Here is a 14,169-nt window from a genome sequence, read left to right as displayed (position 1 = left end):
TTGCGGAAACGGCTGAGCATTTTCTTGTTTGTGATCGGAAAATCACACCTCGGAATCTTTTCTGCCGACCCTTGATCCGTTTAATTGAGAAAGGGTCTTGGGTGTTCTGGCCTACGTATTTCATAGGATTGGTATAGTCTGTAGCATCTTGCCTGAAAATATAAATTGTATATTTTATGTGATCGGTGGCTTTTTTTTTTTCCAGTATATTTTTGGAGACTTTAGCCCTGATGAATTCAATCAGTTCTTTGTGACTCCTCGCTCTTCAGTTGAGGTAAGACAAAACAGTGTTTTGTTTGAATATGTGTATAGATATAACTAATGGTTACGTTTTAGTTGTGAGTTTTTAATTTTGCTTGTTGATAAGGAAATCCAACGTACAGAAAAGCGCAGAGACTAATACAAGAAATGCCCAAACCCACCGAGCGGATTTGACTACTGTTAATATTTTGCTGTATTTATTAAACAGCAAAACGTCACAGATAGCGTCGTGGCCTCCCTTGTACCCGTTCCCACCTCCTGCCTTCCCTCCCCAGAAGTAACAACTCTGCCGGATTGGTATTGTTTTCGGACTGTCGTCTTCGCCTTTCACTACATACGTGGTTGTCAACAGACTGTAGCACCATATTGTTTCCTGTGGTTTAAATGGTAAACCGAGTCATACTGCGGTTGGCTCTTGAACGGCACGGGGATTGGGAGTGCCGACCCCAGCACAGTTGCAAATCCGCAATAACTTTTGATTCCTCGCAACTTAACTACCCGTAGCCCGTTGTTGACCGGAAGCCTTACCGATGACAATGGTAACAGTTGATTACCATATTTTGGGTTTTGTAAGTATTATATACTGTGTTCTCAGAACCAAGTAAGCTAGAGAAAAGGAAAGGTTAAAATAATAAGAGAAAATACATTTACAGTACTGTTCTGTGTTTTTGGAAAAAAATCCGCCTGACGTGGGCCTGCACCGTTCACACCCGTGTTGTCCAAGGGTCAGCTGTAGATTCATCCTTTTGAGGTTTGTTTCTTTTAAGGTAACATTCTTTACATTCATGCTTTGATGAACGTACATTCATGTTCTACATTCGTGTTCTTTGATTTCAATTTCTCGATACCGTCAGTAGAACGTACCACAGCTCGTTTGCCTTGTTTCCTGTTGAGGACCGTTTAGATCTTTGGTTCCTGTGCTACAGAAACGTTGCGGTAAACATATTTTACTGTGTGTCCTCATGCTCTGTGGGTTTCTCCAAGATCTGTTCCTAGGGGTGGGATTGCTGGGGCCACCAGGAGTAAGTGTTTAGTTTCACTGGCTACTCTGCTCATCCGCTTTCTAAGGGTTTCACCGTCTGCATGGCCACCAGCTGTGTGTGAGCGCCGTCACCATCTCGGTTAAAGAAAAGCTTCTCGCTTATTCTCACTACAGGGGTGCTCAAAATTTTTGTGAGTCTGCCGGGCTGGTTATGAATGGGTTCTCACTGTTTTAATTTACAATATTCCCAGGGTGCAAAGTTGAGAACCGCTTGGTTACTTTCGTATGCCCAGCCCTCCTGTGAATTACCTGTCTCCCTTGTCCGCATTTTTTATTAAGTGGCTTGTCTTTTTCTTACTGCTTACAGGACTCATAGTCTTTGGTTTTGCATATTACAAGTATCTTTTCTGGCACGAGGGCTTTAAAAAATTTGTGTGTGTGTGTGTCTTTATTTTATTTTGAGAGACAGAGTGTGAGTGGGGGGAAGGGCAGAGAGAGGGGGCAACCCAGAATCTGAAGCAGGCTCTGAGCTGTCAGCACAGAGCCAGACGCGGGGCTCGGACTCACAGACTGAAATCATGACCTGAGCTGAAGCCGCACATGTAACTGAGTGAGCCATCCAGGTGCCCCTAGCACGGGGGCTTTTTAAAAACTTCATGTGAGATGCACATTTCTTTTCTTTCTTGCTTTCTTGCTTGCTTGCTTGCTTGCTTGCTTGCTGGGTATGGGAAGTAACTTTTTAACTTTTAACTTTCATGCCAAACGTCTTGTTTTTTTTTACTTCCGGTTTATAAATGTCTTTAAGAAATTCTTCCCTGCCCTGACGTAGCAAAGACACCATTTTTTTTTTCTGAAAGTTTTAAGGTTTTTGTGTTCACTGTAGTATGCAGTGCAGCCGAATGGACTTCGCTGTGCATGTGCGGTGGGGCTTGACCTCGTCCTCTGCCCTGGCTGCAGGGAGCTGTCCCAGCACTGGGCCCTCAGTTGCAGTGCCCCTTTGCTCTGGCCCTTGTGCTTGATCTCTGCAACGGTGCCACTCATTTTAATTGTAGGCTGTCTTCTGGGAGGGCCCTCACCCTCTTGTGCTCACCCCAAGTGTTTTGGTTCTCCTTCTTCCTTAACTGTTCCTTAAGAATCTGTGATCAGCATGCCACGTTCCATGAAAAATCCCATTGAGATTTCAGTTAGAATTGTGTAAATTATGGGCTCATTTGTAGGAGAATTCACAATTTTATGAGAGTTTTCCTAAACACGATTTTGGTACATTTCACCATTCAGGTCTTTTACATGTAATTAATGATTTCTGTTTTAGTTTAATAAAACTGATCTGGAATATTTTTTCATATTCGTATTTTAAATATGAAAACTGTTGAAATTGTATCGAAAAGAACAAAGGGAGGTACGAGTAAGGATAAGGATAAGGACGTTGATGAGACCTAACCAGCCACTTGAGTGTTTTTGTGTGGAGTTCTTTTTACTTGGCAAGATGGAGCAGAAGATACTGACTCCTTAGGATTGGAGCCACACGGCCCGCGTTGCATGTGGCCTTGGCCAGTCCTGCCCATTTCACCTTGGCTTCTTGAACTCTAGACTCTGGAGCTGGAGAGGAAGGATTAAATGACAGCGTGTTGAAAGCGTTACTTCAGCTGCACAGACTGGAGAGCGATTTATTGGTTTCTCCTCTTTGACTTCAGGAAAAAGGAAGAAATCACCGAAAGCAAAGCTTGGTCAGGTTACAGTTGACAAGGTGAATAAATCCCTTCAGTGCCCATCTCCATCTGTTTTGTGTTCATTGATGGTAAGGGCGTTTTAAGGAATCTAAGGATAGGAGCCAGGAATCCGTGAATGCTGCGTTATAGAGTGTATTTCCTAAGGTAATAAAATGCATCTGTGCATGTTAGATTTTGTAGAATGAGGCTTGGAGTTGAGTGTGTCCTGACAGAAAAAATAACAATTAGGAAAAACATGATCGTCCCGTATTCCCCAAGTGTTAGTGTAATTGAGGTTCTACTCTGTGTACTAATGGTTCGAGTTTTAAGTCATTTCTGTCTTTGAATCACAGTAGAGTACAGAGGCACCTGCCAGGGACAGGACAGCCTGTGCGCTTGGCAATTAAGGTTTCAAAAGATGAGAAAGCCCCACTCGTGTATTTTACAAAAGCTTTTCGCAAGTGTGTGCATTTGTGTGGGTTTGTGAGAGCCAGTTTGCAGGTAAGTGTCAGAGTAAAAACGTGGGTTTTCCTGTGATGTGAAGGTAGAGAATGTACCATATTTCAGAGTCTGGAGAGCTGCGCTCCTTGGTCACTCTGCTACTCAAGTAGGCCTGGTGGCTCTGGCAGTTTCCTCCCACTCATCGTGCTTCCTTACAGGGAAACGGGGGTGTTTGTTTACCTCTCAGAATGTTGGGCAGTCATTAGTTACTGTGGAAGACCTTCGCACATAAGGATTTGATGGTAAAGTCGTGTCAGGCTTTTTACTGTAGCAATAATGGCTGTGTCTTAACAGAATGAGTTTATAGCCAGAGATCTTCGTAAGCCTGGCTCATTTCTGGGTCTTCTGTGTTTTCGCTTTTGAATATGCGTTGCGTTTGGGGGCAGGTATGACAGATGTCGTCTGCCAGAATCACATATGGTCCAGTGACCCGCAGAGGGGAAACACAGGCTAATTAATGCGATTGGGCCAAGCTCTCTCTCTGTCGTAATTGTTGTAATTCAGGAGTCTGGAGCATACTAGTAGCATCATCACGTGGGGCACAGACTGTTTTGTGGCGTGCCGTGTGGTTGCTTGGGTGGGTGTGTGGGTGCTGTTGTCTCCTGGTGCTGTGGCCTCGTGGCTCGGGCCTTTTGCCTCGCGCTGAGAACGGCGGTGGCTCCTGCCCGCGCTGTGCCTTCCGTGTGGCCGTCGTGGGAACTCGCACCAGCCCTGTTCATCATGTACTTCTTTGGCTGTTAGGAATTTGAGAAGCATTTTTTTCCTCTCCCTGGGGCCAAGAACTGAAAAAACAAAGTTTGAGTAACATAAAGTGTTAAACTGTAGGAACATTCTGCTTTTCTCCTGTTCTCTCAGCTGAGTGTTGGACTCCGTTTTACTTTCCCTGTTTGAAAGCTTGCCCCTGGCCAGACAGGATGGTCAGTAGTTGAACAGAGTCCGAAGAAACCCTCTCAGCTGGTTTCTGTATGTGATCTTAAATATTAGTAGAAATTTAAAGGTAACATACCGCGTACCTTTTTTTATAAAGCTGTGCTCTAGTTTGTAAGGCAGCGTGATTTAAAAATGAATTTCTCCAGCTGGAAGAAATACAGTCAATTTACTGAATAAGCATGCTTCGAACCCCAGTCATCATCATGTCAGTAGTGTTCACAAATAAGGGGTGAATGAATGCTCCTTGTTCTTGGGACTTCTGGAACTTCAGTATTGGGGGCAACACGCACACATGCTTAGTGCAGTTACGGGAAAAACAAGACCAGAGCGGGATGGGCCACGCTGCAGACGCTGAGGGTTGTGTGTGTCTGTGCGTGCGTGGGTGCGTGGGTGTGGGTCTGGCTATGGAGAGTTAAGACTGTTCCTCTCAGGGGTCTGGTGTCCTTGTGGGGCTTCAAAGGAGAGACTTGAGGTTCACGAGGGGCTTTTAGACGGCGGAACAAATGGGGGCCGTGCCAAAAGGTTTTGAAACGTTAGTTCATGAAATGTGATCGACACAAAATTGTGTAAGCTTAATAAGGTGGGCGCCACATCTGATACATTTATATTGCAAGATTGCTGTCGTAGAGTTAGCTGTGTCTCGTCACAGAGTTGCCGTTTCCTTTAGTTGTGACAACGGTTAAACTCTGGTCTCTCAGGCTTCAGGTTCACAGCCAGGTTTGCTGCCTGTAATCCGTGTAGTGTGTCACCTGTCCAGGGCTTAACCTGCGAGTTGCAGGTACTTACCCCTCAGCAGCGTCTCTCCCGTTCCGCCAGTCCGCAGCCTTGGGAACTACCCACCATTCCGCTCTTTGGGTTTTGGATTTGAGGTGTTTTCGTTTTTGAGATTCCAGAGGTAAGGGATGTCATACAGTATTTGTTGAAAACATGACCTTCTTCATCAAAGGGCCCAAGCAGTGACTTCTCCAGACGGTGGCGCTATTCTCAGCCTAAGTTGATCTCACTTTGTACCTGATGTCACGAGATGTCAGCGTCTTGCGTTGCTCACCGTGCATTCGTGTGTGAGAGCTTTATGGTTTTGCTTCAGTTTGAAAGTCTGTATGCTCGTAAATAGCTGCACGGTTAAAGAGGGAACTTTGAACAACTCTTACAATTTCATTCCGCTGTCTATAATAAATCCACATTTACCACAGACTAAGGGGCATCTTATGAATGGTGGAGGTTTGTTGAATTAAAGGTGCCACGTGCTTACAGAGGAAAAAAATACACACACACACACACACACACACATACTTCTGTGCCAGAACTCATTCCAGCATCACTAATTCCCACATTTGCACTCTTACCAGATTAGTAACTCAGAGTGTTTTAAACACCAACAGGTTGTCATTGTTGCCCTGGAGTCTGCTGGGGTGGGAGGTCTGTTTTCGGGACCTGCCTCTACCCCTTACCACAGTGTGTGTAAATACAGCGTGATTAAAAAACTAAGCACTTTCGGTGCCTTACGGTTGTATAGATTTCTGTCACCAGGGGGCACCCTGCTGTCACTGGTAGAGAAAGAGAAGGCCCTCTGCATCCGGGAGCTTGATAAACTTCCCTTGTGGCTGCAGAGGAACGGGAAGTGACTGGTCCTCACGTGCGCCCTTTTTGCTCCGTGTGTCTGTGCCAGAGGTCAACGCTGCAGCACCCCGTGCGAGGTGCGAGTCGCAGGGTAGCCCCTGGCCGCACCCGGAATGGGTTCTCCTGGTGTGTCAGCGGATGGGAACCGTGCGCCCCCTAGTGGGAATACGTGGTGGAAACACGCATAGCTCTCCGGTCCTGAAAGTGTTCGCTTCCTTTTGTTTTTTTTGCTTTGTTTTTAAAAAATTTTTTTTAACCTTTATTGATTTTTGAGAGAGAGAGAGAGAGAGAGAGCATGAACGGGGGAGGTTCAGAGAGACAGGGAGACACAGAATCCAAAACAGGCTCCAGGCTCTGAGCTGTCAGCACAGAGCCCGACACGGGGCTCGAACTCACGACCGTGAGATCATGACCTGAGCCGAAGTTGGACGCTCCACCGACGGAGCCACCCAGGCGCCCCTGTTCAGTTCCTTTTGAACTGCTCTTTGTTTCCTTAGGTTCTCTTGGGGGAGAGAACTTGGTGACTTGGAGTGGTAAGAGTTTGTCTCCGTGATTATTGAGTCGACGTGCTGAGAGTTAATTGGAGAAATCAGCCGAGGAAGCCACTGACGCAGCAGTTCTCGGACAGTGGCGGGCGTGACCGTCCCCGGGGCCCGTCCAGGAAGCCCGGGCGCTGCGGGGGACACGCTTGGAGAAGGGCTGTGTTAGGGTGTCGTTGCTTTGCTCTTCTGTTCGTTCTTCAGGTCCACTTGCCTTAGCCCTTCCGTCCTAAGCATCCTTACCCCGAATGTGTCCGTTTGAAACATTTCCAAGTCTTAAATGCGACGGCGTAGCTAGGAAGAAGAAACATTTGGGATATTCATAACACTACCTTCCTGCTTTTTACAAAGAGGTCAGACACTTGCTGTTTTGCTTTCTCTCTCCTAAACAAGGAATGCTTTTTCCAGCCTTTCATTCAGCGATTTAAGGCACTGCGTCAAAAAGGAGCCGTGATTCTCAGGCTTCTCTGTGGGCTCTCGGCACTCTGCCCGTGGGCCTGGTCCTGGCCTCCACTGGCCGTGCTGGCGCGTGTGAGGTGAACCTGAAACGCCGACGGGCAGTACGGGTCATCTTTGTCGGGGGCCCGGGACAAGCGGCCGCGGTACCTGTGGGCCGCCTGACGTCCTGTGAGACGGGGGTGTTGGTCGTAGCATTGTATCGTAGTTGATTCACGTGTCCGTTGGAGTCTGTTTTTATTATTTTGCCTCATTTTTGGATCTTAATGGCAATATTTAAAAGCATTCCTGTGGTATTTGTTTCTTAAATGAAGGTGATTTAATTTTACCGTCAGGGTATGTTATTGTGGTAAACAAATGTCACGAGAAGTTGAACGGATAAAGAGTTCTAACGAAGTGTTGCCTTAACGAAGAAACATGTGTTGGGTGTTAACATGTTGTTGAATTAAAATTTGTTTTCCACTTCCCTGTGCAGCTTCCTCCCTACAATGGAACGGTTCTGTGTGGCACACAAGCTCCCGATGAACTACCCGATGGTAAGCTGGTCTCTCCTCTACCCCCCGGACGTGCGTGCTGGCCCTGTGTGCTGGGGGGGGGTGGGGGGGGGGACGGGCAGGAGGCCTGGAAGCCACATTTCCTGCTCGTTCCTACTTTTCCAGTAAACATTGCCTTACTGCTCAGTGTTTTCGCTGTAAGCTATAGCATATTTGATCACTGCACCGTTTTGACTGAGGAGTTAAGTGTCTCCTGGGCTTCAGAGTATCAGATGTTCCAGGTTTAGCGAAGGAGTTGCTTGTTCGAGTCTGTTTTTCTCTTCACCGTTCTCAGCTGCACAGGTAGGTTTTTCACGGCCAGAGCTTTCTGAGAAACTTCTCCGCGGGCTTCCTCCTGGTTGGGGAGGCTGCCGGGCCGCAGCTGCCGCCTCCCCGAGAGCGGGCGCAGAGCCGATTCCCGGAGACGGTGCCCGCTGAGATGCAGTGATCTTGTGTTGTCGAAGGCCGCGGGGTTTAAGGAGTGGCGGGTGGTTCGGTTACCGCGGGCTGCCGTCACCGCGCGGGTCGGGTCCGTGTGGACCGTGTTCAGTCTGGATCATTAAGGTCCCTCGCTGGCCTCGGAGAAGCGAACGCTGACCCTTTCCTTGGAGAGCCAGGGATCCGGTTCCGTGCTTCGTTAGCATGGGCTCTTAATTATAGTCTAGACGTGCGCTTTGAAGAGACTGTCTGGACTTTGTGCACGGTAAAATCAGAGAGAGCCTGTGTCTCACGTTAGCAGCTGAGAAGCCGGCGTCTCGGAGATGGCAAGGGGAAGGGCAGTTCTGGTGGCGGCTCAGGATGGGACGGAGTGAAGTGAGCTGGAGGGAGCCGGCCCCCCTGCCTGCTGCCCAGCCTCCAGGGCGGCTGTTGCCCGAGTCCGCTGGATTGCAGTCTGTCTCCCTGTATTCTGCACGTCGTAAGCATGCTGCAGGTGTCTCCTCAGTGCTTTAAAATGTCTCGTTCTTTTCCCTTTCATGTTACTCCTTTTATTCTTGTCCAGTTAACGGCCTCACCACCCGCCCAAGGGGCGCAGGCTGGAGACGGGAGGCCCCGCCAGCTCTTCCCAGCGTCCAGCTCTCTCCTTCCCTTTCTCGCGCCGTACCCGCCTTCCAGGCTGTTCTCTGTTCAGTTACTGCTTCTTGTCCCCTGTTCTCCATTGTCTCAAGTCCACCTTTTAATCTGCTGAAAACACAGCTGGGACCTTGCCACCTGCTCATGCTGGTAGAGACCGGCCAGCTTAAAGGCCCCTTTTTCTCCGAGGCCTTTTCTGTTCTCTCGCGTTTCCATGACGTCTGTTTTCTTACAGTGCTTGTCCCACCGTCCAGTGATGAGTCCGCCCCCCTTTCCGGGCTGAGTGCAGCCGTGGCGGCAGGGATCGTGGTCGTCCACGTCTGTGTGCTCAGCAGCTGCACGGTGTCGTATCTGGAATGTTGTCAACCCCCAGTGTGGTTTTGGATGAATGATGTAGGATGACGTCCTCTGCCTCTCACCGTAGGCAGCTGCAGCGGGCTCTTTGCAGGGGCTCATCACGGCGTGCCTTTCCTGTCTCTCCTTTCCTTCAGTCACTTCCCACAGCTGGAAATAGTGTGCTCCCCCCTCTCCCCCCGCTCCCAGCCAGCTGTCCTGCCTCTGTAGCTTCTCGTGGAAATTGGCGCTCTTTCCTGCATCTGGAAGCATTCTCTCTGTAGACCGTTGAGGCCTTGTCTTGCCCTCCCTCCGTACTGTCAGCTTCAGTCCGAGGTGTTTGTCTGCAGGTAAATGTCACTCCCTGGGGCAGGGACTCTGCCTTACTCCTCACTCAACCCTCTGTGATAATAGTAAGCACTTTGCACGTGGCTGGCTGCTCTATTAATTGGACAAATGAGCTGAGCAAGCCACTTAAGCAGCAGTTCTTGGACAGTGGCGGGCACGACAGCCTGTAGGGGCCCCTGAGCATTGCAGACCGCGGGGCACGTTCAGGAACCCAGGGAGCTGCAGGGAGCACGCTTGGCAAAACGCTGCTAGGATGTCATTGTTTTACTTGAGCTGCTTCCCTCCCCCAACCACCCACTGCCTCTACAGCCTGAGCGCTGAGCGGTCCCCAGTCACCCACTGCTTCGACTGTGTTGTGTAAAGCCTGGCTTCGCGGGCTTCCACCGGTCCGTCAGCCCGCACCGACTGGCTTCCCCTGACTCCTCTGCCGTGTGGGGCAGTGCGCACGCATGTCCGTGGTGTGTGTTCTGGCGAAGAGGAGGAGCTGTTCTGGGTAGGACTCTGCCTTCCAGTGATGCAGTCAGACCCTAGACAGGATCATGTTTTCACAATGGCCGTAGCGTAGTGAGATGATTCCATTAATGTCACATCATGTTCTAGAATATTCTGTGATACGATAAGATTAAGGAAATGCCATATCATGTTCTAGAACATCCTGTGATATAAGATTAAGGAAATATATCGTGTTCTAGAATATTCTGGGACACGATAAGATCAAGGATTGAGATGTGGAAGGCACTGTGTCTGTTGGAGTTAAAATCTTGCACAGACTGCCTGACACAGCGCATACTAATTTATAATCAGATGTCACAATACGCACCAGTGTCCCCAGGGTAGCCTCCCTGTGTGGCGTGCTCTTCATTTCCTCAAATACATCCGTGTCAGTCCATGCAGTGGCATTGCACCCTCGCAGCACCGCGGAGTAGGGGATGCCTGGAAGCAGAGTGGACGGTCTACTTCTAGGTATGATGGTGGAGAAGTTCACTTGTCTTTAGTGATTCTTTTCAAAATAAGGCAACAAAAAATCAGTGTTCAAGGACCAAAGGATTCAAGTGGTCATGGTGGTGGCTTTATGTGGAAATGTGCTGTTAGCTGTAACCATCACTAGTATTCCTTTTTCAGGAACTTTCTGGTGTTGGGCAGGTGTTCGCCCCCTCCCGCCCCCCAGGTGTGATCACTAAACGGATGAAGAATTAGACTGTTGACACCCCTGCCCTCCAGTAACTTGCACGTAATTGCCGCCTCCTGGGGGCTGCTTTTTAAAAGACTTCCGAGGTGAAACATAGGATATTTCTAATAGAGCCCAGTTCTTCTGGCCTATAGGGTGGGTTTTTTTTGAAATACATGTTTTGAGAAGTTGGCTTCTTAGGCTAGACTCGGAGAAATCCTCAGTTAGGCGTTAAAGATGAGTTAGAAGGCATGTGGCCTTTCCTTAACTTCAAAATTTAGAACTGTTGCGTCAGATAGAAGATGACACTGATGCTTGATGTCTGTTGAAAGCTGCAGTTGATTCTAAAACTTAACGTAATTTCAGAAATGTAAACTATGAAAAAAATGTACCTTTCGGAATGGTGGCACGTGTAGATTGTTGTCCGTTGGCAGGAAGTAGTGAAAGGTCCCAAAGAGGTTTCTAAAAGTGTGCAGTCCTAACTGTCTTTGGGTATTTTTGGAAGTATCTTCTTCACCCGTGGAGTTCATCCATTATGAATTCATTTAGTGCACATTTACATGCATTCACGCAAAGCCATTTTCAGACTTCAGTTAAGGTTGTCAGTGGAGGAGATCAGGAGATGGGTGATTGTTTTGTTATTTTTTTAATGTTTATTCATTTTTTGAGAGAGAGAGAGACAGAGCATGAGCAGGGAAGGGGCAGAGAGAGAGGGAGACACAGAATCCGAAGCAGGCTCCAGGCTCTGAGCTGTCAGCACGGAGCCCAGTGTGGGGCTTGAACTCACAAACTGCGAGATCATGACCTGAGCCGAAGTCAACATGCTTAACCGACTGAGCCACCCAGGCGCCCCGAGGAGATGGGTAATTGTAAGGAGCACCTCTGAAGTGCGCTTTTATGTAGAGGATTAATTCTGGTGTAGTTTATATTTCCTGAATTATTAAATTACACCAGTTAGAGAAGTCATAAATACAGCAATGACTTCAAGTCCGTAAGTTAGTTGTCATGGTTTTTTTTTTTTTTTTTAATTAAGTTGTCCAAAATACATATACCCCAGAAAGCAAGCCAGTAAAGTCATATTTCACTGAGGGGTGTTTTTAGACAGGCAAAATATTACTTGCTTTCTATTATAATCTCATTTAAATTTCTGCCTTCTGGAAGTCTCCCGTGGCTACCCTGAAAGTGGAAAATAAATACAGGCTTCTGTTTTTCATATCTCTAAATTAAATAAAATTTCATAGTTATCTATTTTCAGCAGATTTTTTGCACAGAAATAAAATGTCACAGCTTTGTTAATTAGAAGAAGACTTTAAGGGTTCAGTTTCAAAAAGAAAATAATTTTTGAGACGTCTATAAGCCGTGTTCTCAACTAATGGGATATTCGCTGATCCTTGTCTTTCTAAACAGGACAAGAATATCAGAGAATTGAGTTTGGTGTTAATGAAGTAATTGAACCTAACGACACTTTGCCGAGAACTCCCAACTACAGTATTTCAAGCACATTGAATCCTCAGGCCCCTGAATTTATCCTCAGTTGCACAACTTCCAAAAAGATCCCTGATGACGTAGATAAAGAAGCGGCCTACGGCTCCGTGGACTGCCAGTACCCAGGCTCTGCCCTTGCTCTGGACGGCAGCTCTAGCGTGGAGGTGGAAGTTCTAGAAAACGACGGTGTCGCGGGTGGTCTCGGACAGAGGGAGCGTAAAAAGAAGAAAAAACGTCCACCAGGATATTACAGTTACTTGAAAGATGGCGGTGAGGGGAGTATTCCCACAGACGCCCTGGTCAATGGCCACGCCAACCCAGCGGTCCCGAACAGCGTAGGCTCAGAGGATGTGGAGTTAGCGGGCGCGGCGCCCCCATCGGGGACACCCAGGACTTGCGGCAGCCCTCAGGGTTCCACGGACTTCGTCAGCGATGCTGTGTCCGGCGGGCCTTTCCCTGGAGCCCTCGACGGCGATGCGAGGACTGCAGGGCAGCCCGGGAGCTGCCACGGGGCTGACTTGGAACAGTCCTGCCTCCCCGCAGAGGCCGGCAGGGACAGCCTGTTGAGGACAGCGGTGGCTCAGCCTTACACGGGGACTCACACTACTGAAAACCTTGCCGTTGCTAATGGACAAATACTTGAATCCTCGGGCGAGGGCTCAGCTGCCAATGGGGTCGAGTTGCACACTGTGGAAAGCCCGGACTCGGACGCTGCTAAAGCCGAGAGCGCTGCCCCTGCTGCCGATGCCCCGGCCTCTGTGGCGGGCACCGCTCCCGCCAGCCAGCCTAAGTCGTGGGCCAGTCTTTTTCATGATTCTAAGCCCTCTTCCTCCTCGCCCGTGGCTTCTGTGGAAACTAAGTATTCCCCTCCCGCCACGTCCCCCCTGGTCTCTGAAAAGCAGGTCGAAGTCAAAGAAGGGCTTGTTCCAGTTTCAGAGGATCCCGTAGCCATAAAGATTGCAGGTATAGTTCAAAAGACACAGGTGGAGAGTGGAGATGGGAGCAGGGCTCCTTCGCTCCGGGTGAGGAACTTTGAGGCTGTCTGGGCTGACGGTTACCCGCGGCAGCAGGCCCTGACCTGTGTGTTACTAGGAATTTCTCGAGAATGGCCATGCCTTAATTGTTACCTGTCTAGACGTAAAAGGATAGCTGAGCACAGTGCCAGGGGCGGGGGAGGGGGGGGGGGGCGGGGCGGGGGTGTGCTCATACCTTTGTGTTAAGTGAACAGTCCGTGTCTGTTACCAGTCCTTTTCTGCTGAGGGGTTACATTTCCACTTTCTTGCCTTTTGATCCAGTACTTCTCCATCGTGTGAGTGAATGGACGTGTACGTGTGTCACAGCTCTTGCACACCTGTGCTGTGGAATCCTTGATGTGGACTGAACTTTGCACTGTTTCTGTTCCGTTCTTTCTTAGGATGTTAGAAAGCATTTGGGGTTTTTTCTTTCTTTAAATTTTTTTAATGTTTATTATTTTTGAGAGAGGGAGAGAGACAGAGCGCGAGGGGGGTGGGGGGGCAGAGAGAGACAGACAGACATAGAATCCAAAGCAGGCTCCAGGCTCTGAGCTGTCAGCACAGAGCCTGACATGGGGGTTGAACCCACGAACGAACTGTGAGATCACGACCTGAGCCAAAGTCGGCTGCTCAACTGCCTGAGCCGCCCAGGCACCCTGGCGGGGGTGGTTTTCTTTTGTCGTCTGTTTTGGATTGAGGACATGGATTTTAGTTCGTTGTAGCACATGAGGGTGAGCTCTTGACAGGAAAAGAAAGACTGCAGTAATTTGGGACAAAGTTGATGATTTTTTTTTTTGAGGGTTCAGGCTCAAAGGGCGAATTTACTAAGAATCGGAAATGCAGGGGCTGTCTATGTTTATACATAGCTAAGAAGCCAACGTATTCCTTCAGGTTTCTCTGTCCTGAGAAGTTCAGTCGCCAGCTCTTCAGGTTCTCGTCCCGCTAGCGGAGTTAAAAAAGGCTGTCTCGGGGCGCCTGGGTGGCCCAGTCAGTTGAGCATCGGACTTCGGCTCAGGTCATGATCTCGCGGTTTGTGAGTTCGAGTCCCGCGTCGGGCTCTGGTGACAGCTTGGAGCCTGGAGCCTGCTTCGGATTCTGTGTCTCCCTCTGTCTCTGCTTCTCTCCCACTTGCGCTCTGTCTCTCTCTGTCTCTCAAAAATGAATAAACTTAAAAAAATAAAGATACTTTATTATTTTGAGACTTTTTATTGAGTCTTAGA

General features: G+C 48.6%; 1 protein-coding gene across 6 annotated transcripts in view; it reads left to right on the top strand.

Annotated features, from left to right (window-relative positions):
• The window catches only part of LOC106985630 (kelch-like protein 36), a 102,532-nt gene that overhangs the window by 63,332 nt on the left and 25,031 nt on the right, over positions 1 to 14,169 (top strand). For 3 of the 6 annotated variants that reach the window (XM_027076319.2, XM_053210881.1, XM_027076320.2), the window contains 3 exons: positions 206 to 274; positions 7,474 to 7,534; positions 11,859 to 12,899. In XM_027076319.2, the coding sequence (XP_026932120.1) occupies positions 206 to 274; positions 7,474 to 7,534; positions 11,859 to 12,899 (1,171 nt within the window). The remainder of the gene's footprint in view (positions 1 to 205; positions 275 to 7,473; positions 7,535 to 11,858; positions 12,900 to 14,169) is intronic. The other 3 variants (XM_027076322.2, XM_053210882.1, XM_053210883.1) reach the window with 3 other exon arrangements.

This window comes from Acinonyx jubatus, chromosome E2, assembly GCF_027475565.1.
Source record: "Acinonyx jubatus isolate Ajub_Pintada_27869175 chromosome E2, VMU_Ajub_asm_v1.0, whole genome shotgun sequence".
Lineage (NCBI taxonomy): Eukaryota > Metazoa > Chordata > Mammalia > Carnivora > Felidae > Acinonyx > Acinonyx jubatus.
The sequence above is the reverse complement of the archived record's forward strand: the minus strand, read 5'-3'. Positions and strand labels throughout refer to the sequence as shown.